The 26938-nt window shown below is 46.6% G+C and overlaps 1 protein-coding gene across 1 annotated transcript in view; it reads right to left on the bottom strand.

Moving 5' to 3' along the window:
• Nucleotides 1–1984: 1984 nt before the first annotated feature.
• HELZ (helicase with zinc finger) overlaps nucleotides 1985–26938 on the bottom strand; it is a 47501-nt gene continuing 22547 nt past the window's right edge. The window contains exons 14-31 of the mRNA XM_075279535.1: nucleotides 25533–25712; nucleotides 25072–25173; nucleotides 24459–24637; nucleotides 24106–24224; nucleotides 23517–23662; nucleotides 20799–20946; nucleotides 16390–16573; nucleotides 15927–16155; nucleotides 14446–14650; nucleotides 13938–13986; nucleotides 13502–13686; nucleotides 11430–11634; nucleotides 10626–10702; nucleotides 9893–10478; nucleotides 9587–9803; nucleotides 7717–8230; nucleotides 5965–6214; nucleotides 1985–4706 (exon numbers count right to left, since the gene is read on the bottom strand). Of these exons, the coding sequence (XP_075135636.1) occupies nucleotides 4366–4706; nucleotides 5965–6214; nucleotides 7717–8230; nucleotides 9587–9803; nucleotides 9893–10478; nucleotides 10626–10702; nucleotides 11430–11634; nucleotides 13502–13686; nucleotides 13938–13986; nucleotides 14446–14650; nucleotides 15927–16155; nucleotides 16390–16573; nucleotides 20799–20946; nucleotides 23517–23662; nucleotides 24106–24224; nucleotides 24459–24637; nucleotides 25072–25173; nucleotides 25533–25712 (3916 nt within the window). The 3' untranslated portion in view covers nucleotides 1985–4365. The remainder of the gene's footprint in view (nucleotides 4707–5964; nucleotides 6215–7716; nucleotides 8231–9586; nucleotides 9804–9892; nucleotides 10479–10625; nucleotides 10703–11429; nucleotides 11635–13501; nucleotides 13687–13937; nucleotides 13987–14445; nucleotides 14651–15926; nucleotides 16156–16389; nucleotides 16574–20798; nucleotides 20947–23516; nucleotides 23663–24105; nucleotides 24225–24458; nucleotides 24638–25071; nucleotides 25174–25532; nucleotides 25713–26938) is intronic.

Below are 26938 nucleotides of genomic sequence, written 5' to 3'. Positions count from 1 at the left end.
AGCCTCTTGTTATACCATCCTAACATGGACTCTGCCTCACCACCAGTTAATCTTTCTGTATCCCCCTGACTAGCAGGGGATGAAGCTTATGGAACCGATGATCTGACTAACCATATCTTGACCCACCATACTATGGCCTACATATTGTGCACCCTATACCAACCTGGTCATACCACACTCAGCTCCACTCAAGTAAATTTGTAGTAAAAGCTGAGGTACTACAAACAGCCACTACTGTATGTGAGGTGCTGTGCCAGCCAACAACGATCTAATGACTGAAAACTAGGGTGAATTCACATGTGAAATATTTGTTGCACAAATTTGTATATTTGTTGCGAAAACCATGCGCATGTTGTACAATTTACATAAACGCAACGGATTTACATCTGCAAAAAATTCTGCAACAAATCTGTCGTGTCAATACAGCCTCTAAACAAATACTCGAGTATAAGCCAACTTTTACAGTACAGTTTTTATGCTGAAAAAGCCCCCCTCGGCTTATACTCAGGTCAAGGTCCAAGGAGCACAGAAAACTGAAGGACCTGCATAAATTAAACAAAAGGGGAGGTCCTTTAGTGCTACTGCTCTGTGATTGGCTTGTCATGTAGGTCACGTGACTGTGATGTCACCAAAGGTCCTGTAGCCACTAGAATGTAACATCTGCAGATAAGTCAGTGGCCATTATGTGCAGGATTCATTGTGTCTTATAGATGTCTGTCGTATGGAGGAGAGGAAGCTACAGTAAAGTGACAGTAAAACACAGGTACCTGCCGGGGTTACTATTCCTAGTAATGTCAGGCATTTGGGGTTATTCATTTAGTTTTAGTAACTCCATGTGCATTAATCACATTAATAACTGTTAACCCTATCATGTCCCTCCTATTAACTCCTGTGTGCCTCATATAAGGGTTACTAATATGTGACACATTGGGGTACTAATAAAGGACCTTAATTATGAAGATACCTAATTATTACCTCCATATATCCCACATATCAGTAACTCTTCGGTGAAGCACACAGGGGTTAATGTGAGGGACATGATGGGTTAACTGCTATTACTATGAGGCACATGGAGTTACTAAGCTGTAATGCACATAAGCAGACTTTTTATCTGCAATGGAGGATATCCCCCCTCCCTCGGCTTATACTCGAGTCAATAAGTTTTCCCAGTTTTTTGTGGTAAAATTAGGGGCCTCGGCTTATATTAGGGTCGGCTTATACTCGAGTATATATGGTATACTGTATACCTATAATCCACAGGGGTCTTAGGATACGTTCACACAGGGTCTTTTGGATCGGAACTAGAGATGAGAGCGTACTGTTCAGATCAGCCGATCCGAACAGCACGCTCCATAGAAATGAATGGATGCACCTGGTACTTCCACTTTGACGGCGGCCGGCCGCTTAACCCCCCGCGTGCTGGCTACGTCCATTCATTTCTATGCGAGCGTGCTGTTCGGATCGGCTGAACCGAACAGTACTCGCTCATCTCTAATCGGAACCTGAGGCGGAGGCCGCCTCAGGTTCCGATCCAAAAACTGGGTAGCCGTGACTGAAAGCTGCGCACTCTGCTCGGGATTAGGCCCAATGAATGGGCCTAGTCCAGAGGAGGGAGTGTCTTTAGGCCGAATCGCGAGGCGACTCGGCCTGAAGAATGAACATCTCACTTCTCTTTTCCGGGAGCTGGAAGAAACGGCTCCTGGAAAAAAGACCTGAGCAGCTCCCATTGATTTCAATGGGAGCTGTCTTTTTGGTCAGGGTTTTAAGGAGGATATGGCCTGACCAAAAAACCCTGTGTGAACTTACCCTCCCTCTGTGAAGCTGACCACACCCCAGAGGGACCATCAGACAACCACAACTTCTGAACACCACATAGAAGGTAAATCTGAACATGCGGCTGTTCAAATAAAACAGCACAGTAGTTGTCGGTTCTTGAATAATGTCACATTTTAATGTAAACATCAAATAATGTACCAAAATGTGTACGGGGAAAAAAAAAAAAAAGAAAAAAGTTGGAAGCGGAACAATAAAATTTTTGAAATTTTTTTTTGGTGTTTTTTTTCTTTGTCTTTTTTTAATTTCTTTTTTTTTTTTTTTCCCAATATCACGGAAGGGGAGGGGGAGGAAGAGGAGGGGGAGGAGAGGTTAAAGCCAGATTACAAACATTTATGCATGCATAGTGAAAAGAAACAAGAATTTTTTTTACCAAATCCACACAGTTGTTTCTTTGTAAAATAGTTATTAAATCTACTGAGCACCAACAGACCTAAAAATTGGATTCTCGTCTTTCATGATCCGGTTACAAAAAAAACAAAAGGAAAAGAAAACCAAACAATTCTATCAAATAATTGCAACCAACAAGCTACAAGTCTGACATTGCTGGCCAGAAAATAAACTGCAGAACGGATTTTGCTTTGTTATTTTAAAGTATATCATTTATTTTAATTTTTTTTCTTTTTTATAGAGATTTTTTCTTCTTTTTTTTTTTTCCTGTTTTCGCACATTTAAAATGTGGACACATTATTCCATATTGAAAGCAGTGCTGTTTGCCTATGTATTGCCTCGCAGAGGTATCTGTAGAGTGTAACAAACCCAAACTAAGAGTATAGAAAAAAAAAAATTAAAAAGAAAATCACAAACAGTACAAAAAAAAAAAAAATCTTCAATTTTTTTTTTTTTTAATCTGAATTTTTTTTTTTTATACTTTGCATCCAAATTTTGTGTACAGGCAAAGTACATGCTACTGCTTAAAAAAATGGTGTAGTTTATTGGCCTCCCCTCCTAAAATTTATTGTCCCCCGATTGAAACAATCAGCCGTACAAAAATTTCAATGCAGCTTTCGATAAAGCTTGGTACCATCTAAAAAAATAAAACGCTTCCAAAAACACGCAAATTCCATTATAAGCGCACAAAGACTTAATACATCTTATTATTATGCGAAGCTCCGCCCAGTGCGCTGACGGCCTCAAAAAATAGGAAATATTTTATGATCAATAAAGATAGGGTTAAGTAGGCCACGTAAATTCCACTTGGTGTTATAACCTGTTTTTTTTTTTTCTAAAAATGTATTCGGCATGGTTACACTGAAATCCTTGTAAAATCAATTGCTTATCAGGGTCCCCAAAGTTTAGAAAAAAAACAAAAACCTAAAAATAAGAACTTAACACCTGACAATTGTTCATAAGAAAACATCACTGACGGCAGCATCTCCTCGCGTAAAAAAAAAAAAAAAAAAAAAAAAAAAGGATAAAATTAAACTAGAAAATGAAGGATTCTCATAGTAATGGAAAAAAATTACTGGAAAAAAAAAAAAAAAGCTTGAGAAAAAAAATTGAATGCAGTACTAAGATACATTTTTTACAGTAACTGGCTATTTCTGCTACAGAAACCCAGTATTGGATGCCAATGTCAATTGAATAAATGTAAAGACTACTTACATTTTTTTTTTCTCTTTAAATACAACTTTGACAAAATTTTAATATTTTTTTCTCTTAATTTTTTTAAATTTTTTTTAAATTTTTTTTTTTTTTTTTTACTTTGTCATTTTTTTTTCTTAAAGATATATAGCCGAAGCCGCTAAACTGTAATGCAACATTTATGACACGTAAAAAAATTGTTATACATAAAACGGTCATAAGCCTGCCCCACGGTAAAATTTTGGAAAAAAAAAAAAAGTTAATTTTTTTTATTTTTTTTTTGGGATTTTCTTCTTTGTAACAAGGTTGCAGATTTCGCAGTAAAGCTACAAACTGTTACCGGTGGATGTATATTCATGTACCGTAAATATACATTCACACATTAAATTTTTTAATTTTTTATTTTTTTTAATTTTTTATTTTTTTTAATATGCGTTTGCGTGACGATCTATGTGTCCACGAAAAAAAAAGAAAAAGAGGCCCACGGATAAGAAATATGACAGCCACTGAACTGTAATCTGTCGCTCTTTCTGACTGGCTGACAACTGCCACTTTAACTCATTTTTATAAAAATTGATTTGTCAGATTATTTAATAATAATAATAAAAAAAAAATCTAATAAAATTGAGAAAAGTAATATTTGATAACGTAGCAGAGATTCAAGTTATCCGTGAACGGTAAAATATACATGTGCATAATAGCTGCGGACACATAGACAAGGACGCAAAACGTGTTTTTTCTTAATTTTTTTTTTTTTTTATGCACGCACATACGAGAAAAAGAAAAAATTAAAAACAAAAAAAAAGGCAAAATAGCTTAAAATTACAGTGAGGCTATAGTTCACTCAATAACCAAAAGCTAAAACTGGGTCTTTCTACAAAATGACAAAAAAAAAAAGTTGTATAAAAAGAAAAACACAAAAGGCAAAAAAAGTGAGGGGGGAGGGGTCTACTTAAAATAGGAATAGAAGCCATTGTTACCTGATGAACTCCCTAAACTAAGTTCCTGAAATAAAGACAAGGGGTCACTATTCTTTTTTGCCTGCTCGGGCGGGAGTTTGGGTTTAGGAGGGGCCCGCAGGGCGCTAGCGTAAGACATGGTGGGCTTGTTGGAGCCTGCATTCTGTTGGGCAGCTCCGGTTCCGTTGGGTTCTACAATCTGTTTGTTGGACATGAGAGGTGGGAACTGGCCCAGATGCTGCAGAACGTTGTAGTTGAAGGAGTTGGACATTTGCATGTTCTCTGCTTTGAGATGCTCGTCTGGAGGCTTCACCATTTTCTGTGGAGCAACTGAACAAGGTTACAAAGAGTTAATAACATCACAGCAAGAGATAAAACAACAAAAAAATACTAGTGGCCAAAAACATGGCAGCCGTCTTCCAAACACAGCGCCAACCCTGTCAATAGGTTGTTTGTAGTATTGCAGCGCAACCCTGTTCTCTGTGATAGAGCTGCAAACCTATGGATTGGTGCGGTGCTGATTTGGAACGAGAGCAGCCATGTTTTTCTAATCCAGTTATTTGCCATATAACCAGACCTTCTGAGAAGAACATACAAAAACAAAACAAAAAAGCGCACACAAATTATAAGGCAATCTTATATGGACTGTGGCTGTGACAGGCGCCTACTGTGCCCCTGAGCATTCCTGATGGGTTGGTGCCAGAATACACCAGTGAGTCCCCTGAGCCTGAGTACTGTATACATTGAGAGATAGGGACTGCAAATAATATATAACAATCACCGGGTACTGGGTTTGTTATATAGCACTAGGTGACCAGGAACACAGAATCTACCACTAGGTCACCAGGGACTGAGCACCATTTACCCTGAGTCATGAGATACAGGGCAAACTATATGCCACTAGGTTATCTGGGACAGGGCGTACTATATACCACTGGGATACCAAGGACTGGAAACACTATTTAACCCAAGAGATTCAGCGCCCTATATATCGCTAGGAGCTGGGCACACTGTATACCCCTGGGGACTGGGCATATTATAATAAATATATATATATATATATATATATATATATATATATATATATAACCATGGGGCCAGAAAGGACTAGGCATACTATACGGTATACTCCCAAGTCACGAGGGACATTATATATCCTAGGGTCAGCAGCGACTGGACCCAATATACCTCTGAATCACACTATGTACCACTGGTTCAATAGGTACTTGGCACATTATATACCTCTAGACCAATAGGTACTAGACACACTATATAACCTTGGGTCAGTAGGTACTAGGCACACCATATACTTCCGGATTACTAGGAACTGGACACACTATATACTAGATCACTAGTAATGGGCACACCATATACTCCTGGAATATTATATACCCTAGGTCAGCAGGTACTAGATGACCTATATACCACTGGGTCAGAAGGGACTTGGTATACTATGAACTCCTGGGTCACCAGAGACTAGACACCCTATATACTACTAGGTCAGCCGGGACCAGTCACAGAGGAATGAACCGTATAAACCTTCAATTCACTGGAGTAATTTCCTGTATCTCACATTGGTATATCGTACCTAACATGTCCCTGGGCGTTCCTGATGGGTTGGCGCCGTTGCACGGAATGTTCTGGTATGGGACTGATGATGCAGCGTTAACCCAGAGCTCAGGAGATGAATAGTTATAAGAGGTTTTGCTGGGGTCTTGAATTTCTTTACATTGACCGAGGGGTTCTGGACATGCGGCTAATTCTTCTGAACCTGTGTGTGCCGAGCTAGCTGAAATTCTTCTTTGGTACAGCGGCCTGCCGGGTCCACGGGGTTCATACTAAATAGAAAAATTAGAAAAACACATTAGAAAATGTAAAAACCACATAAAGCAAGCAGTAAGTGTCAGCTTTGATGTTCCCACGGTGGTGAGGACTCTATTAGCGCACAGAGATAATCAATCGGCGTCTATGAAGAATGCAGGACACGGCGGATTAGGAGGATTTATCGCAGCGCACATGAAGGAGACGTCTAATGCTGAGGAGACTCTTTGCTCTGCAGATAAGACGTCTTGTCGGGGTGAAGCGTCTCCCCTTGGCAATGACATCTCCTTTCCGCACATCCCAGCTGCTTCATGTCAGATGTTACATAGATTATGTAAACATGTGCCCCTGGGGTATCGGGGGAGAAGGTGGATGGAGCGCTCATGTCCATATAATGGATGTATATCCCGGCCCATCACTGATCTACAGACTGGACCTTTAGAGCGTCATAAAGCTGTGTGCAGACCAGCGGTCAGGTCAGAACGCTTACTCGTGACAAATCCACGACTCCCCCAGTGGCGTCATTTACTGAGCACGGATTGTGGGCAACATTACCACATGGTCAATAATTTGGGTGCCAAGACGCACACTACATATCTCAGTGGGGATGAAGGGGAGGGGGGATTGTGAGTAATGGCGCTGAACTTGTGTGATGTGACATATATGCACTGGTGAGGGGCTAGATTCAGACCTCCAGCGAGCAGACCCAAATTCTACAGCCTGCATTTGCGTCTTCATGACACTAAGTCACACTTTGATCTCAACTTTCAAAGGCAGATTAGTGCAGACTCTGCTCCACCTCCCCCACACACATCATGGCGGATGCATGGGCCAATACGCAGTGAATCTGCATAATCCGGGAGGGTAGACTCCACTACTGAAGAGATGCAGGGCAGTGTGGGCACCTAGCGAATCACCCCGCAGGAAAGAAAAGCTGGAGGTGTTCAGTCTTATACGAGGCAGAAAACTCCAGTCTAACGTGGAAGAAGATTAGTTGTGATTGGGTCAGTTTTGCCAGGTACAAAGTGATACTGATGACTGTGACTTTCTATGGCGTCTCATCACTGGGGCCATATCAATATTCACCGTAATGACACCAAAATATACAGGAACAAGATATGACAGCAACAGGTCACCAGGGAACAGGCACAGCATACACCACTGGGTCACCATGTAGCAGGTACAGTGTACACCACAAGGTCATCTGGATCCGGGGACAGTATACAGCACTGGGTCATCAGGGAGTTGGTACAATATACAGCACTGGGTCACCAGGCACAGAATACACCATTAGGTCACTAAGGACTGAGCAATGCATTAGCACTGGGTCAACAGGAACTGAGTACTGCAGACACCATTGAGTCACCAAAATCTGAACAGTGTACACACCACTGAATCAACAGGAACTGAACACTGTTAGGTCACCAAGGACTCAGCACGTTACACACTATTGGGTCTGCTATATAATTCTTGTCACTATTAGTTGCCCCCCACAAGACCATTTATAACTGGTTCTTACCTCTTCTAGATTGTGGAGTGAAGAGGCAGAGACTGCACGGGATGCGGCTGGGTGAAATGTTTCCTGACCAGCGGGGGGCTGGTGGTTCTGCACGTGGATGAAGGGGTTTTGTGGTGGCCTGTGCTGTAGAGGGGGCATACTGTAATGAAATCCCTGCCCCATTAAAGGATTCTGCTGTAGGTTGGCGTAGGCCCAGGACCCGTCGTGTTGCAGGTATTTCATTGGTGGAGGGGGAGTCATGTGTTCTGATGGCATGGAGTAGGGACTGTTATACACATTAGCCATGTGCTGTGGGAACGCGGGGTTATTACTCATGTCCATGTCTCGGTTGTTTTCACTGAAGTTGGGGAAGTGTCCACTATGGTTGGAGGAGGGGGAAGCGAGTGCTGGTGGGCTCCGGGGCTGGACCTGTCTGTACTGTAACAGTCTGGACTGTGGAGGAGGCATTTCTGTGAGTTCTCGATTATCACCGCTCTGCTCTTGCTGAGAAAGTTCCCGTAGAAACTCCTGGAACCTGGAGGCAGAAAACACCAGATACACCGAAATTATTCAAGTAACGCGGTAGAAACAAACCGCTATCATCCACATACATAACACTGTATAAGCACACCGCCATCATCCACATACATAACACTGTATAAGCACACCGCCATCATCCACATACATAACACTGTATAAGCACACCGCCATCATCCACATACATAACACTGTATAAGCACACCGCCATCATCCACATACATAACACTATGTAAGCACACCGCCATCATCCACATACATAACACTGTATAAGCACACCGCCATCATCCACATACATAACACTGTATAAGCACACCGCCATCATCCACATACATAACACTGTATAAGCACACCGCCATCATCCACATACATAACACTGTATAAGCACACCGCCATCATCCACATACATAACACTGTATAAGCACACCGCCATCATCCACATACATAACACTATGTAAGCACACCGCCATCATCCACATACATAACACTGTATAAGCACACCGCCATCATCCACATACATAACACTGTATAAGCACACCGCCATCATCCACATACATAACACTGTATAAGCACACCGCCATCATCCACATACATAACACTATGTAAGCACACCGCCATCATCCACATACATAACACTGTATAAGCACACCGCCATCATCCACATACATAACACTGTATAAGCACACCGCCATCATCCACATACATAACACTGTATAAGCACACCGCCATCATCCACATACATAACACTGTATAAGCACACCGCCATCATCCACATACATAACACTATGTAAGCACACCACCATCATCCACATACATAACACAGTGTAAGCACACCGCCATCATCCACATACATAACACAGTGTAAGCAATATAAGGTTTATAGGAGCATTATATACTGTATGAGAGCCATTGGGGATCAATACGACGTATGATAGACCAGACCACCATTATACAGTGTTATGCCACTGTGGAGAAATATACTGTATTTTGGGGCACTAGGGAGCCATACACAATGTTTTGAGCCATTGGGGAGAATTTGATGGTAAAAGAGGTGGTTGAATAACAAGTATAGGATGGGTTAACTTTGAGGGTGCATTCGCATGGTGCAGCTGTGGAGCAGAAAAACAGCATCAAAACTACTTCAGAAAAAACGCATGTCGTTTTGATGCAGTTTTTGGTGAGGTTTTATGATTTACTTAGCATGTTTTGGTTGTAAATTCTAAAACTTAGCAAAAAAAAACACATCAAAACTGGTGTTTTATGTAGGGGTTAGTTAGGGAGCACTGCAATAGACAGTGGACGCTCCCTATCATCCATTCCTATCATCCATATGTATCCAGTAACGGGACACTACCTGGAATACGTGATCTCAGGCTCCTCCTCTCCACTGTTTGGGATTTTCCAGTTTGGCCTGATGATCTGCTGCTGGGCCAGACCCATTGCCTGGAGATGGGGGTGGTGCGGGTAGGTTAGGTTAGCTTGGCTCAGAAAGGCGTTATGCTCATTCCACTGCTGTATCCTGGTCTGCTGCTGCCTCAGCGTCTCCAATGCCACGTTACCATGTAGGCGATCTGCAATTACAGAGAGATGTGGTACCCGACCACGTACAACATGCTACATGTGCACATGGCACCCCCCCATGGTACTCTCGGCCACTCACCTAGAGCCTCCCCAGCGCTCATGGCTTGAGGGCCGTCCTCCATGTAGCTGTTGAGGTGCGATGACATTAACGGATTATTATGGGCAACATTACGGAGTGGGTTATTGACGTCCTGCAGGATGGTGGGTGGTGGTGGCGGCTGTTCTGGGATCATACCGTCCACTCCAGGTGATGGGGGCCGATGAGGTATGGGGTTATTAAAGAAGGACTGATTGGGGTTGGGCTGGAAAGCAGGAGACAGCTGGGAGGCCTGTGGAGGAGGCTGCTGGATTAAATGGTTATGCTGGGGGACAACAGGTCCCTGTGGAGGAGGAGGAGGGATCTGGTTCTGCAGGTCTGACAGATGGTTCTGCTGCTGGGACAAAAGGTTCTGCTGCTGCTGCTGAAGGGTGAATTGTGGCCGCTGTAATGGGGAGACGTGTGGGAAATGGCGGTTGGGCATGGGGTACTGTGGGTGTGGGGGAGTCAGGTGGATGTTCATCGGCCGCTGGTTTGGATTATCTTTACGGTGATATTTAGGGTTGGGAAAGGCAAGGTTGGCTCGAGACTCCGGACTTCGCGTTTGTGCATTTGGGTCCAAGTCAACCTGGAAAATAAAATATAGATCAGCGGCTGAGCGAATGGAAGGAAGAAGGCCCAGAGTGCGCTCTACTGAGCATGTGACGATAAAGCCCCGTCCCTGGCTAGTATTAGTGATACAGACACAGGTCATGGGTCAGGTCAGACACCTTACCGGTTTGCAGTCGATAGGTTTCTTCTCAGGGGTGCGCAGCTTATTCATATCGGCTGATGGATTGTTCTCGCTTTTACCTGATCAGAGAAAGGAGTTGTAAAACTTACACACACACACATATATATATATATATATATATATATATTCTTTATATACACACACAAATACCTCATGTAAATACACAAATCATTAAATTTAAATATATATATATATATATATATTATATATATATATATATATATATATATATATATATATATATACTGACTGGCACTAGACATCGGGCCTCAACCTGGATACAGGGCTTTACTGCGACTGACACTGTACGCAGGATATCACTGTATACATGGACTCATTGTGAATGGCGCAGTATAAGGGGCCTCACTATGACTGGTGATGTACTGAAGGCACCATGAAGAGGACCACACTGTAGCTAGCATATGGGGCTTTACAGTGACTGGTACTGTACACAGGGTCTCACTTTGAATGCCACATACTGTATCTGGCACTGTAGTACACATCTTGGCTACTGCAGAACCTCTTTTAGGAGAAGCATTATATGTTCCTCAAACCACACGAGTGACATAAAGCTCCAGATCTTTCCTCATAAAGACATTCTGCAGCAGTTCTGACTTCCCCTGGAATGTGAGCAAGGTCGCATGTCTGCTATCATGTATCAAACAGGAAAGGAAGGCAGTGGCTGAGCTTTACCGCTATTTACAGGTCTGACTATACTGATACACTGTAACAAAGCCTCAGCAGTTACTATGTAATTGAGGACAGGTGATCATTGTAGTTACTAACCATTGCGGTTGAGCTCATGTTGATCTTTGTCTGTGTGCTGGATCTGCTGGCCAACGTTGACTGGCGAGTGGTGGCCGAGCCCGAATGGAATGGGAGATCCGCGACCGTGGCCCTGGAGAAGGTTCATGTTATAGGCCATCGCTGGGTGTGTCATGAGCCGGGGGTCAACAGAAAACCGACCCTGGTAGTTGGGTGGCCATGGAACCTAAAAAACCAGGAGGCATGGTTTAGTTGGCTCAGTGTATGGTGGACTGTTCCTCATAGATATAGCACAGATGACGCCATGTCTCTGCCATGATGGAAGAGGTTGTATACAGGGGGGCACTACTGAATTGGCATGTCAGCCATTCTGGGAGGGGTCGCACTTCTACACAAGGCATTTAAATGTGACCGTCACAATACTAGAACATGCTGCGTGCAGGATCTGGTGGTGTCTGATGGCAGCCATGCAATATTCACAACTCCCCACCTAATCTGCAGGATAAAATAATCAAAATGACCAAAATAATCAGAGGCAAACCAAAAATACTATAAAAATACAAAAATATATTTATTGAATACCAAAGAATAAAAACACACAAAATATAGGGAGACAAACAAAGAACGGCTCCCTACGAACTTATGAGTGAGCAGGGAACCCCCCCCCCCCATCCACAGTATAAGGTGGGAAGTACCAAAAAGTAATAAATATGGGCAAGTAGTCAAAGCATGAAAACACATTTATAACCCGGTATTGGTACATACCCACAGGTATAATATTGATAGCCACCAGGGGGGATCCTCTGCGCACCACCAGTCAGACTAAGGGTTAAACGCCTGACGCACATTTCGCCAAAGATGGCTTCATCAGAAAATATTCCTGCCCAGGGCATCTACCATCTGTAAACTACTCACCTTGTTCTGATTGATTTCAATGGGAGCCGGGATCGTATAGGCAGCGCTATTTTGCGGCCGCAAAATAGCGCCGCGTATACAATCCCGGCTCCCATTGAAATCAATGGGAGCGTATACAGCCCGCAAAAGCTCACGCGGCGTCTACGTGCCACATCCCATGGCACTTTACTCCGTGTGAACTCACCCTTATCCTACACTCACACCCAAATCTGCAGTCAAAATCCTGTCATTACATGACTACTACTCCAAACAGATCTAAAGTATAAAGCTGCGGGGTCAGTTCTGCTTTCACATTAGATCTTATTACTCCAGTGACATTTAGAGCTGCACCAACAATTCTGCTTTTACATCACGTGTTATACTCCAAACATATCCAGAGCTGCATGTGCACGTTTACGGCTACATCATGATATTAAAATCCCCCCAACCATTTACGGACATGCCATTACGGAGCATGGAAACTACAGCCCTCAAAACGCGAACTAGTGGAGTGGCCTTATGTTAATTCTGAGCGTGACTGAGATAGGGAATGAAAAGAGATGCAGCTTTGGTAGTGACTGCAGTATAAATATGAAACAGCTCTGGATGTAACTGCAGTAAAACATACTGTATAAATGCTGCTCTAACAGTGACAACAGTAAGGTATGATATAGTTCTGATGTGATGCAGTAAAAGATACTGAGCAGAACCTGGGAGGACACCGGGCCTTTAAGATTGGCCCCTTTGCTCTGTTCCATGGAAACGTGCTGCGTGCTTGCTTCGAGCGGTGTAGTCGTGGTGAGTCAGTGGGAGCGCACATCATATTTCATCAGTGTAGTAAGGCAGCGTGCATGAAGAGATTCAGGGGCTGCGCAGCAGAGTCTTATAGAGGGAGGGGACGCTATGAATGTAATAACCTGTGTATTGAGCAGACCATGCATCTATGTATACACATACACAAATCTGCTCAATGCCAGGTGTATACTGGACAGGGATAAAGCCCGGAGTCATCTGCACATCAGCAGTCTGATGGAGGGACCTGGGTTTTGGTAGATGTAAAGAGAACAAGTCCATCTGGATGTGCAGAGACGTCAGTGGGGGCAGTAATGGTGACGATGGGGGAAGAATCTCCTCCACAGAAGAACCAATGCCCAAAACCAACCAATGCTCTCCCAATGACTAGTTAGCGTAATACTCACAGGTAAAGGCACGGACATGACCATGTTGCCCCCGTAGACGGCCGGGACGTAGAGGATACTAGTGCCGGTGTGGGGGTCTATTCTCTGCACAGGACTGGGAGATTTGCCCATGTTGGTGTGTGGACCCATGGGAGGGGTGTATGCTCGGATGGGATTGCCTATGAGTACAGATGGATTGGGCTGAACTAAAAAAAAGAAAAGAATAGACAACAGAAATGTCAGGTGATCTCAGGTCCGCTTAGCTCCGCCTCCTGTCCTGAGACCATAGCACATGACCTTCCCCATGCTTTATACTGCAGCCATCATTATCAGACCACAGCTAGGCTGCATTGTCTATTGGAGTCCCAGGTAGTCTAAACTCTACCCCTTATCTCACTAAAGGCTCAAGCTGCCCTCCACCATGATTTACAGTGCAGCTCAATCTTTACTGACTTACCCATTCCATCTCCTTGAAAGTGCTCGCTTTGATTGTGATGACCTTTGCCCTGGAAACACAAGGATGAGCAGGTTAACTGGCGAGAAATTTTGGGCCCCAAAGTCGTGTTTTTATAAACATGCCATTGCTCTTTAGGGTGGGCGCAGTCCTCCGTACATGAAGTTTCATTATTGTACGTTCCATTTCACAAAGTTTCCAAGTTCTGCTTGCAGTCAGTGAAAGAAAACAATGTTAATTGATGGGCTGATAAACACACAGCTGAAGTTTGTTACAATGTATCAGTGCAAGAGTTCACAGAAGACAGCAGAACTCACTCCCTCCTGTCATCGACTCCAAGGAGCCAGCTCTTCACTAAACTGACACAAAGTAAGAAACCCAGTGGCCCGGGTGTGCAGGACCAGGAAGGGGCAGACCTGCTACTTCAGTTTCTAGTCACTGACTGGAAGCAGAGGACGGGTCAAAACAGACAGAGCAAAGAGGACTGGACACACTAGATGTGTATACGTACCTTTGGCGGGGACTGCTGCTGTTTAGCAGCATTAGCCGTCTGCTGCTGCCTGAGAGCCCGCGGGATGAACTCAGGGGCCAGCGGGTTCAGGACATAGGTCTTCTTCAGCTCTAAGGCCTCTAGTTGGGATTTGATCTGCTCGAAAGTGATGCCATGAAGACTCCGATTCTCGTGACAAATGGTGATGAACTGCTCCCAGAACTTCCTGTGGTGAGACAAGAAGAGTTTTAGAGGATCAATACATCACACAGACCCCCCTCCTCCCATCACAGAGGCACCTCGGAAATAACAGACGGCACTCCCCTCGGCATCCCAAGGACCCACCTCTGCCAATATCAGACCTGTCTCCTAAGTATTACTGAGGGTCCTCCCTCCACGTAACAGAGCACCCCCACCCCCGAATATCACAGGGGTAACAACTCCTACTGTTCGTGCCCCCTAAATATAACCGACCACCCATCACAGTAGAACACTATAAAAGGTTAAATGAATTCCCTGGTGTTATGTAATGGAATCATTCAACATTTTCAGGATCTCTGCTTGCTCCGTTAGCTCAGTTAGTCTGCAGATGATTGTTTCAACGACAGCAAGCTGAGATCTTAACATTTGTATTGAGCAACCATAGTCCCCTGGGTGTGCACTGCTTATGTAGATACAACAATGGCGATGGGGGAGGGGGTGGAGGTCATGTGAGGTAACCTGCTGTGCTCCACATAGCTTCACCGCTCCCTCCCCCCACTAATGTGTCATTTGTCACTGTCGGTATTATGTAACACAAACTGCACCCTCTCCAATCCTGCTCAAGCTTCCAGGATCAAGAGTCTAAGGGTACAAAGAGGAAACGCCCTAAAGCAACGGGGACGATACTTCAAGGGGGTAATAAGTTTACTACAGGGTGCAATAGATGATAGGGTTAACCAACAATCTGCCCCCCTGGCCTGCTGACCTTCAAAATCCAAAGGAGCAACAGGCGGCCAAGGTGTCACCGTCACAGACGTACCTATCATAGGGCCACTCTTTATTATCCTGGTGCAGTTATAGTACAATGTGAACAATACCTTCAGGTTCCTAACACAGATGGAGGCCAGTTTTAGGCACCCCTCCCCCGCAATGTCAAATTGGCTGATTTCAAGTTTTTAGGGATGGCTGGGCGAGTGGCATCAAATGGGGGATTATACGTCACAGCCTATATCCTTTATCGGCAGATGATTTGGTTCTCCATATCCCACCAGACGCTCTGCTGCAACCAATTAGGAAACAGGCGTCTGATACCAGGTTAAGAAAATTCTGCACAGTGTGGGATTAGGTCACCGATCTTCAAAATACATCCAGCATAAACCCCTCCACAACCGCAGCTCAGATCGAGCTGGAAGAAGGGGCAGGAGCCACAATCTGTGAATCTTATGATATCATTACTATCCCTCCCAATGGGGACCCCTAGTCAGCCACATCATTGTGAGATCACATTTATATCCACCTACCTGCACCTCCCGATAGAGCACAAAGCGATGGGGTCTCCCACCACGGCCACCAGGGACTGGGCCCGAGTAATAGCCGTGTTCAGGAGCTTGTAATTGGACAGGAAACCATAGTCGAGATCTTCAGTGGAATCTTCCAGAAGCTGCTCCTTGCGTTTGATGGGGGTCTGCTTGTGTTTGCAGGTGTGCCGGGTGCGGACCGTGCTCAGGAACAAGACTCGGAACTGCTTACCTGAGGATGAGACCACTGGATGAGTATCATAACCTCCATCATCCCCCAGTACCCAGGACACCACCCTCTCTCTGCTCTGCAGGAATCATTTACAACTCGGCCAACTTTAGGATTCTGCACACTGCTCCATTTCTTCTATCCACCACCCATATGTAGGTTGTCTCCAAGTCTACTGGGCTGCGCACATGACCCTCTTACATGACTGATATGGACATCTGCAGATGTCAGACTCACCCTGCACATTGAGCACTCTCTCCACACTGACTTCTGACAGTCGCTTCTTTCGCAGCTCTGCCCGGATCCGGAACACTTGATCAGCGTAGGGCGTCACCACTCCGATGCTGCCATCGTCTAGCTTGCCCCATGCCACCGGCCATTTCCTCCTCAGCTCTTCCACACGTTCTACTACCTCAAACACCTACAACACAGAAAGGGGCTGAAGGTGGCTGATGAACACAATATACAGAGGGCAGAAGACTGATAAATACAGGGGGCAGAGGACTAATGAATGTGGTATACAGGGGCAGAGAACTGATGAACACAGTATATAGGGGTGGAGGACTGATCAATGCAGTGTATAGGGGGCAGAGGACTGATGAATGTAGTATACGGAGAGCAGAGAACTGATGAATGCAGTGTATAGGGGGCGGAGGACTGATGAATGCAGTGTATAGGGGGCGGAGGACTGATGAATGCAGTGTATAGGGGGCGGAGGACTGATGAATGCAGTGTATAGGGGGCGGAGGACTGATGAATGCAGTGTATAGGGGGCGGAGGACTGATGAATGCAGTGTATAGGGGCAGAGGACTGATGAATGCAGTGTATAGGGGCAGAGGACTGATGAATGCAGTGTATAGGGGGCGGAGGACTGATGAATGCAGTGTATAGGGGCGGAGGACTGATGAATGCAGTGTATAGGGGGCGGAGGACTGATGAATGCAGTGTGTAGGGGGCGGAGGACTGATGAATGTAGTGTATAGGGGGCGGAGGACTGATGAATGCAGTGTATAGGGGGCGGAGGACTGATGAATGCAGTGTGTAGGGGGCGGAGGACTGATGAATGCAGTGTATAGGGGGCGGAGGACTGATGAATGCAGTGTATAGGGGGCGGAGGACTGATGAATGCAGTGTGTAGGGGGCGGAGGACTGATGAATGCAGTGTATAGGGGGCGGAGGACTGATGAATGCAGTGTATAGGGGCGGAGGACTGATGAATGCAGTGTATAGAGGCAGAGGACTGAAGAATGCAGTGTATAGGGGCGGAGGACTGATGAATGCAGTGTATAGGGGCAGAGGACTGATGAAGGGGCAGAGGACTGATGAATGCAGTGTACAGGGGCAGAGGACTGATGAATGCAGTGTATAGGGGCAGAGGACTGATGAATGCAGTGTACAGGGGCAGAGGACTGATCAATGCAGTGTATAGGGGGCAGAGGACTGATGAATGTAGTACACGGAGAGCAGAGAACTGATGAATGCAGTGTATAGGGGGCAGAGGACTGATGAATGCAGTGTACAGGGGCAGAGGACTGATGAATGCAGTGTACAGGGGCAGAGGACTGATCAATGCAGTGTATAGGGGGCAGAGGACTGATGAATGTAGTACACGGAGAGCAGAGAACTGATGAATGCAGTGTATAGGGGGCAGAGGACTGATGAATGCAGTGTACAGGGGCAGAGGACTGATGAATGCAGTGTACAGGGGCAGAGGACTGATGAATGCAGTGTACAGGGGCAGAGGACTGATGAATGCAGTGTATAGGGGGCAGAGGACTGATGAATGCAGTGTATAGGGGCGGAGGACTGATGAATGCAGTGTATAGGGGCAGAGGACTGATGAATGCAGTGTATAGGGGCGGAGGACTGATGAATGCAGTGTATAGGGGCAGAGGACTGATGAATGCAGTGTATAGGGGCGGAGGACTGATGAATGCAGTGTATAGGGGCGGAGGACTGATGAATGCAGTGTATAGGGGGCAGAGGACTGATGAATGCAGTGTATAGGGGCGGAGGACTGATGAATGCAGTGTATAGGGGGCAGAGGACTGATGAATGCAGTGTATAGGGGGCGGAGGACTGATGAATGCAGTGTATAGGGGGCGGAGGACTGATGAATGCAGTGTGTAGGGGGCGGAGGACTGATGAATGCAGTGTATAGGGGGCGGAGGACTGATGAATGCAGTGTATAGGGGCGGAGGACTGATGAATGCAGTGTATAGAGGCAGAGGACTGAAGAATGCAGTGTATAGGGGCGGAGGACTGATGAATGCAGTGTATAGGGGCAGAGGACTGATGAAGGGGCAGAGGACTGATGAATGCAGTGTACAGGGGCAGAGGACTGATGAATGCAGTGTATAGGGGCAGAGGACTGATGAATGCAGTGTACAGGGGCAGAGGACTGATCAATGCAGTGTATAGGGGGCAGAGGACTGATGAATGTAGTACACGGAGAGCAGAGAACTGATGAATGCAGTGTATAGGGGGCAGAGGACTGATGAATGCAGTGTACAGGGGCAGAGGACTGATGAATGCAGTGTACAGGGGCAGAGGACTGATCAATGCAGTGTATAGGGGGCAGAGGACTGATGAATGTAGTACACGGAGAGCAGAGAACTGATGAATGCAGTGTATAGGGGGCAGAGGACTGATGAATGCAGTGTACAGGGGCAGAGGACTGATGAATGCAGTGTACAGGGGCAGAGGACTGATGAATGCAGTGTACAGGGGCAGAGGACTGATGAATGCAGTGTATAGGGGGCAGAGGACTGATGAATGCAGTGTATAGGGGCGGAGGACTGATGAATGCAGTGTATAGGGGCAGAGGACTGATGAATGCAGTGTATAGGGGCGGAGGACTGATGAATGCAGTGTATAGGGGCAGAGGACTGATGAATGCAGTGTATAGGGGCGGAGGACTGATGAATGCAGTGTATAGGGGCGGAGGACTGATGAATGCAGTGTATAGGGGGCAGAGGACTGATGAATGCAGTGTATAGGGGCGGAGGACTGATGAATGCAGTGTATAGGGGGCAGAGGACTGATGAATGCAGTGTATAGGGGCGGAGGACTGATGAATGCAGTGTATAGGGGCAGAGGACTGATGAATGCCGTGTATAGGGGCGGAGGACTGATGAATGCCGTGTATAGGGGCGGAGGACTGATGAATGCAGTGTATAGGGGCAGAGGACTGATGAATGCAGTGTATAGGGGCAGAGGACTGATGAATGCAGTGTATAGGGGGCGGAGGACTGATGAATGCAGTGTATAGGGGGCGGAGGACTGATGAATGCAGTGTATAGGGGGCGGAGGACTGATGAATGCAGTGTGTAGGGGGCGGAGGACTGATGAATGTAGTGTATAGGGGGCGGAGGACTGATGAATGCAGTGTATAGGGGGCGGAGGACTGATGAATGCAGTGTGTAGGGGGCGGAGGACTGATGAATGCAGTGTATAGGGGGCGGAGGACTGATGAATGCAGTGTATAGGGGGCGGAGGACTGATGAATGCAGTGTGTAGGGGGCGGAGGACTGATGAATGCAGTGTATAGGGGGCGGAGGACTGATGAATGCAGTGTATAGGGGCGGAGGACTGATGAATGCAGTGTATAGAGGCGGAGGACTGAAGAATGCAGTGTATAGGGGCGGAGGACTGATGAATGCAGTGTATAGGGGCAGAGGACTGATGAAGGGGCAGAGGACTGATGAATGCAGTGTACAGGGGCAGAGGACTGATGAATGTAGTGTATAGGGGCAGAGGACTGATGAATGCAGTGTACAGGGGCAGAGGACTGATCAATGCAGTGTATAGGGGGCAGAGGACTGATGAATGTAGTACACGGAGAGCAGAGAACTGATGAATGCAGTGTATAGGGGGCAGAGGACTGATGAATGCAGTGTACAGGGGCAGAGGACTGATGAATGCAGTGTACAGGGGCAGAGGACTGATGAATGCAGTGTACAGGGGCAGAGGACTGATGAATGCAGTGTATAGGGGGCAGAGGACTGATGAATGCAGTGTATAGGGGCGGAGGACTGATGAATGCAGTGTATAGGGGCAGAGGACTGATGAATGCAGTGTATAGGGGCGGAGGACTGATGAATGCAGTGTATAGGGGCAGAGGACTGATGAATGCAGTGTATAGGGGCGGAGGACTGATGAATGCAGTGTATAGGGGCGGAGGACTGATGAATGCAGTGTATAGGGGGCAGAGGACTGATGAATGCAGTGTATAGGGGCGGAGGACTGATGAATGCAGTGTATAGGGGGCAGAGGACTGATGAATGCAGTGTATAGGGGCGGAGGACTGATGAATGCAGTGTATAGGGGCAGAGGACTGATGAATGCCGTGTATAGGGGCGGAGGACTGATGAATGCAGTGTATAGGGGCAGAGGACTAAGGAATGCAGTGTATAGGGGGCGGAGGACTGATGAATGCAGTGTATAGGGGCAGAGGACTGATGAATGCAGTGTATAGGGGCAGAGGACTGATGAATGCAGTGTATAGGGGGCGGAGGACTGATGAATGTACAGCCCACTATCTTTATCAGTACACTACGTTATTTCCATCTCTAATATTTGCTTCCTTATGTAGTCCCCTTTGATATCCAGTAACCATGTTCCCACCATCTGTGGCCCAGCGTACCTCGGCGTTGTTGTAGAAGGCAGTGCTGTTCTTCTCCTGGACATCCTCTCCTCGTGCGGTGAAGAAGGTCAGAGGGTAGAAATCCTTGTGTGCCGGTTGTTTACCGCTGGCCATTAACTTCCCCTCGTAGAATAGCTCAGATGTGTAACTGGATGCAACAGAGATGAACAAGTCAGCTCCAAAAGCAAAAACAATCATATTATTCTACCATGTCTACCATGCATTACATTCCACATCCCTCCATGGCAGCCCTGCTAGTGGACCAGAGATTGTAACTGGCGGGGGCATAGTGAGGATTATAATGCATTGGTGCGAAGAGTGATGGTGATTGTTACACATCTCTACATCATCCTGCTGCTGGACAAGGGTTAACACTACCCTGCGCCCGTCCTCTCACACTTGAGTGTTTTACCACCATTATTGACTCTTAGCTGATTTAGAGAAAGCCCAGGGTTTCCTTAAGTGACGGGATTTATGTAGAGAAGACAAGGCGGTCTATATAACACACACAAGTGCTAGCACAGAGACGCTCCCACCCCCGCACATGTCCTGTGTACTGAATATACAACCACTGGCAAATACCCAAGATCTGCCATACAGGGGAAATCCAGAGCTACATTCACAACTGTGCAGCTTCAGAGCTGAAATCCTCCATCAGGAGTCTGACAACCCACTCTGATTATTTACACGTAACATAGCAGAGTCTTTATACCAGGGGCTGTACAGTCATCTGAGATTTCAGGGGCTGTGTGCACTCAAGCTTACTGACTGTCTCCACTAACAACCAGCAGAATAGTGAGTGCAGCTCAGAAGAATAAAACAACTCTATCTTTAATATCTGATATTTGGAGGCAGTAACTTTATCCTGTGCCTCAGTAAATCCCTACGTATATGGCGTGCATCGCTGCTGACAGTGGACCCTCCCCTTCTGCACTCCACGTGATGTCGCTTTTCGCCTCTCAGATCTTTAAAACATTTGTCCGAAAGAGAGGATTAAAGTGACAGATCCGAGTGTACATGATGGGGTTGGTGGTGTGCTGTCACGTTTGCCTGATCTTGCCAATGATTTGTGACCTAGATTTGCTAGAGAAGGGGCGCGTAATCGAGTGCGCCACCAACGAGGAGGGGGGGGGGGGGGGGTGAAGCATTTCCAGGCGATGTATAATGTAAATGAACGCCGATACGCCGGCCTCAGCTGTGAATTATATCACTGTGAATTCCTCCGTGCCAATAATTCACAGATACAGCGACACCTTGTACATTAGCGCGTACGTATCTGCGAGCACAGACTGTGCTCCGAGGAAGAGATTCACTGACAGATAGCTCATTGTTATGTAATTGGGAGGCAGCACAGGCACCTATCAGGATGGGGGCATCAAAGTGAAGGGGAGACAACGGGAATGAACGAAGGAACAAACCAGATTCATGGGTCTAGTATACAAATGGCAGGACTGCACACATCAGCGTCCCCTATAGGCAGCAGGGTCATGGATCTAGTGTACAAATGGCAGGACTACACAAAATCAGTGTCCCCTATAGGCAGCAGGGTCATAGATCTAGTATACAAATGGCAGGACTGCACACATCAGCATCCCCTATAGGCAGCAGGGTCATAGATCTAGTATACAAATGGCAGGACTGCACACATCAGCGTCCCCTATAGGCAGCAGGGCCATGGGTCTAGTATACAAATGGCAGGACTGCACACATCAGCGTCCCCTGTAGGCAGCAGGGTCAGGGGTCTAGTATACAAATGGCAGGACTGCACACACCAGCGTCCCCTATAGGCAGCAGGGCCATGGGTCTAGTGTACAAATGGCAGGACTGCACACATCAGCGTCCCCTATAGGCAGCAGGGCCATGGGTCTAGTGTACAAATGGCAGGACTGCACACATCAGCGTCCCCTATAGGCAGCAGGGCCATGGGTCTAGTATACAAATGGCAGGACTGCACACATCAGCGTCCCCTATAGGCAGCAGGGCCATGGGTCTAGTGTACAAATGGCAGGACTGCACACAACAGCGTCCCCTGTAGGCAGCAGGGTCATGGATCTAGTATACAAATGGCAGGACTGCACACACCAGCGTCCCCTATAGGCAGCAGGGCCATGGGTCTAGTGTACAAATGGCAGGACTGCACACATCAGCGTCCCCTATAGGCAGCAGGGCCATGGGTCTAGTGTACAAATGGCAGGACTGCACACATCAGCGTCCCCTATAGGCAGCAGGGCCATGGGTCTAGTATACAAATGGCAGGACTGCACACATCAGCGTCCCCTATAGGCAGCAGGGTCATGGGTCTAGTATACAAATGGCAGGACTGCACACATCAGCGTCCCCTATAGGCAGCAGGGTCATGGGTCTAGTATATATTCACCAGAACATCAGCACCCCCTATAGGCAGCAGGTTCCTCAAGAATACCACCTATGCAAATCTAATGCCTACATTTTTTTTTATTTTTTTTTCCAAAAGTTCTGGATGTGACTGGAGTATAAGAAGTGTGAAAAACTTTACTGAAGTATAAGTAGCACGACTGCGGTTTTTGGCTGTATGAAGGTGGAGAGCGCATCTATGGATGTAACTGGAGTACAAGACATAATGGAAGAAACACAAACTGACTGCACTAAATGACAGGATTCCCCTGGAGCTTTAGTAGATTGTCAGCTCTGCAGGCTCTAGACCTATAGTGAGGCTCCTCATCTTAAAGGGTCACTTACTTGATGATGGCCTCATGGGATCGGTAGTTCTCACACAGCAGGATTCTACACGGGAAGTCGGCTGGGTAATGTTCATACAGGCGGTCTAAAAGTGACACATGGAGGTTGCGCTCTCTGGCAAACTCGCTGTAGACGAACGGACTGAGCTGTAATGGAGAAAACAGAGGGTCAATGAGACAGACGGGTTACTGCAGTGTCTGTACAGACAGCTGTCACAATGGATGACGGTGGGGGTTATTGGTCAGAATTTAAAGGGCTAGTCCCAGCCTCATGAAGGGCTGCAGATTTCTAATAGGCTTTTACTTTACATTCCCTATTTTCAAGTATCAGAGAAGGAAAATCTTTCACACTGCTCTAGACTAAGTTGATAGCTCTTACCTATACTTCCACAAAGTGACAAACCCATGCGCTACGTGAGCAGGACTAGTTGCCTTGGTATTGTGATATATTCCCCTCCCTGCTGCATTAATACTCATATTTGCTAATGGAAGCCATTGGAAAACTGTAATAGAAGCCGCCCGGACAATCATCCAGCTTCCTTAAATACAGATACATGACTGAATAATAAGAGTGCAGAACACAACGTCACCTGCATGTGGTCTCCGGCCAAGACAATGCGCGTGCTCTTATTGGCCAGGGCCAGAGGCATGATGGTTTCACATTCCATGGCTTGTGCTGCTTCATCTAATAGGATGTGGGTAAAAAAGCCTGAAATGCAAAAGATCAGATAAAAGCTGGATCAGTACAGAAGCGGAGCTTGGCAGTGCCCCTCTCCCACACTCATATGTCACAAAGCAGCTCTGGATGTGGCTGGAGAATAAGTCATGGCACAGCTCTGACTGAAAGTAGAGGATAAGACTTGGCACAGCTTTGGATGTGACTGGAGTAGGACATGATTGTCATATGCATAACATGTGGATTATTATGTAGATTTACACTCACCGGGCTCCAGATCCAGCTGGCAGAGATACTGCGATGTGCTAAGCGTCACCACCACCACCCGGTGCCGCACTATGTCTTCCTTCTGGGGCATCTGGAAGGTGGAATGTGTAGCGGAGATCAGGCAGTACTGGTGGACGACTGGGTGCACCGTCTTCACCCAGCGGTTTCTGAAGTATACCCTGGCAAGCAGTAAAAGAGCAGAGTAAGACCTGGCACCTTCTATTCAGTGAGGACAATAGTGAGAATGTTCTCTCCATATCCCCTATAAGGCAATGTCCAGTATACAATGACCTAAGTCTAGACAATCCCCTATGTATCCAGACTGATACATTGTACCTGCACTGACACACTGTGACACAACCCCAGCACCAGGAAAAGATTTGTGATTGTCTAGACAGATGTGGGCCCCTGATACTAGATGTCACTGGGGTCTGCTGCTTTCATCTTTGCAAGATTTACCATTTTTCTGGCTGCAGCCTGTGTAAAGAATGGAGTTTTCCATTGGACTTGGTTATGACAACTAGAATGAAAACCTTCATGCTTTACACTGCAGGCACATGAAGACACAATATAAACCCTATTAATGTCAGGCCACCCAAGGACAGTCAGATACCTGAGCGGCCTGGCCTGGGGATTCCCTGTTTCGACATATGGATGTAAATAATCCTTGATGTAGAGGTCGGCAGCGCTGTTAGAATGGGTGCAAATCAGGACCCTGGGGAGAAAGAGGATGGCGTCAGCAATATGTGACTAGCGTATACTACGTACTGCACATGGAAACGTTACATCATCACATGACATCCTTCACAAACACCAGTGCACTCAGTACCTCCTGTCCTGGACACCCACATTGTCACTCCACACCACAGTCATACCACATCCCAGCATGCACAGCTCTCAGACACTACACATCCCAGTATGCCCAGCTCTAAGACAACACTTATCCCGATATGCACTGTTCTCAGACATTACATCTCCCAGCATGCACAGCTCTCACGCACCACAACTCCCAGCAAGCACTACTTTCACACTGCACACTTTGCAGGGGGAGGGGAGGATACATGGAGGATTTACCTGGTGTCCTGCTGTTTCAGGATGTGCTTCACAGCCTGGGCCAGGGTGAAGGTCTTGCCAGTTCCATAAGGGCCAATGATTAATATTGGGGGCAGCTGAACAGAGAGGGGGGTAGTGATTGCCAGGATGGCTTCCTTCTGCTTGGCATTCAGCCGGGGATCTAAGAGCTCATCCCACTGTCTGCAAGAGAAGAGGAGAATGTTACCACAACGAGGTGTTATCAGTAAGGTGAATAGGGGTTGAGGGGTAGAAGGGAAAAAAAAATAATTAGCAAGACAGTGACTATACAGCGTGGGGCGCTGTGTCTGATATGTAATTGAGGATGATGCCAGAGCCCGGTCAATCAGCTGATCGATAGGGGTGCCAGTTCGAAGACCCTCACCCATCTGATGATCTGTCCTAAGGAGATGTCACCCATATAAGTCTCCAAGTACGGGGATAGATATGGGTAGCAGCAGATAATAGTAAGGGTGAAGGGGTACAGCAGATACAGCCCCCTCCTCAGCCCCTGAGCAGACTTGAGGTGGCAGAAGTCCTATCTCTTGTGCCATCTCTGCCCCTGGTACCGTATTTCTCTGAAAATAAGACGGGGTCTTATATTAATTTTTTTCCTCCAGAAAAAGTGCTAGAGATTATTTTTGGGTTAGGTCTTATTGTTCAGGCACCAGAGCGAGTCAGAATCTTTAGTAACCCTAACCTGCATTCACAATTGATGGTGCAGGGTCAGAGGGTCTCTCTCTAAACACTTTGTGTGGCAGGGGCCCCGTGCCTTCTCTATCTCCTCTCCTTTACGCTGTAGTGGAATGGCGGCATCTGTGGGAGCGAGCAGTGGTGGCACCTGATGTCTGGTCATGTAGGTAGCCAAGCCCACAGCGTAGTAGCGGCCGGGAGGCAGGACCCAGGAGACTCTAGAGCGGGACTTTGTAACAGGTTTACGGATTTTGACCTGTTGTGGCAGAAGGTAGCGGGGCACTTGTCCAGGAAAATTGGACGCTATGGTATGCCCATTCTCTGCCTCCATGACATCATGTGACATAGCCTGACGCTGTGGGCGCTGACTGTAACTAGGGCTTATTTTTGGAGTAGGCCTCATCTTTTAAGCTTACTTTAAAAACCCTGTAAAATCAAGTTAGGGCTTATTTTCAGTGTAGGGCTTATTTTTGGAGAAACAGGGGACCATTCCCGCACCTGATACTGTTTCCTGTGCTATTTATGCCCCCACTAGAACGCCTTGTGCCATTGCTGCCCGTGACACTGTTCTTAGTCCATACATCTAGATGGATTCCTCTCCCGAGTTAGCGATTCTCCCTCCTGCATCCCCTCTGTCTCCACCATGGCTCCCGTCCCTTCCGCCAACCTTGGCTCGGAGTATTTTTATCATCTATGTAATTAGAGCCAGAATAGCA

This window comes from Leptodactylus fuscus, chromosome 6 (assembly GCF_031893055.1).
Source record: "Leptodactylus fuscus isolate aLepFus1 chromosome 6, aLepFus1.hap2, whole genome shotgun sequence".
NCBI lineage: Eukaryota > Metazoa > Chordata > Amphibia > Anura > Leptodactylidae > Leptodactylus > Leptodactylus fuscus.
The sequence above is the reverse complement of the archived record's forward strand: the minus strand, read 5'-3'. Positions and strand labels throughout refer to the sequence as shown.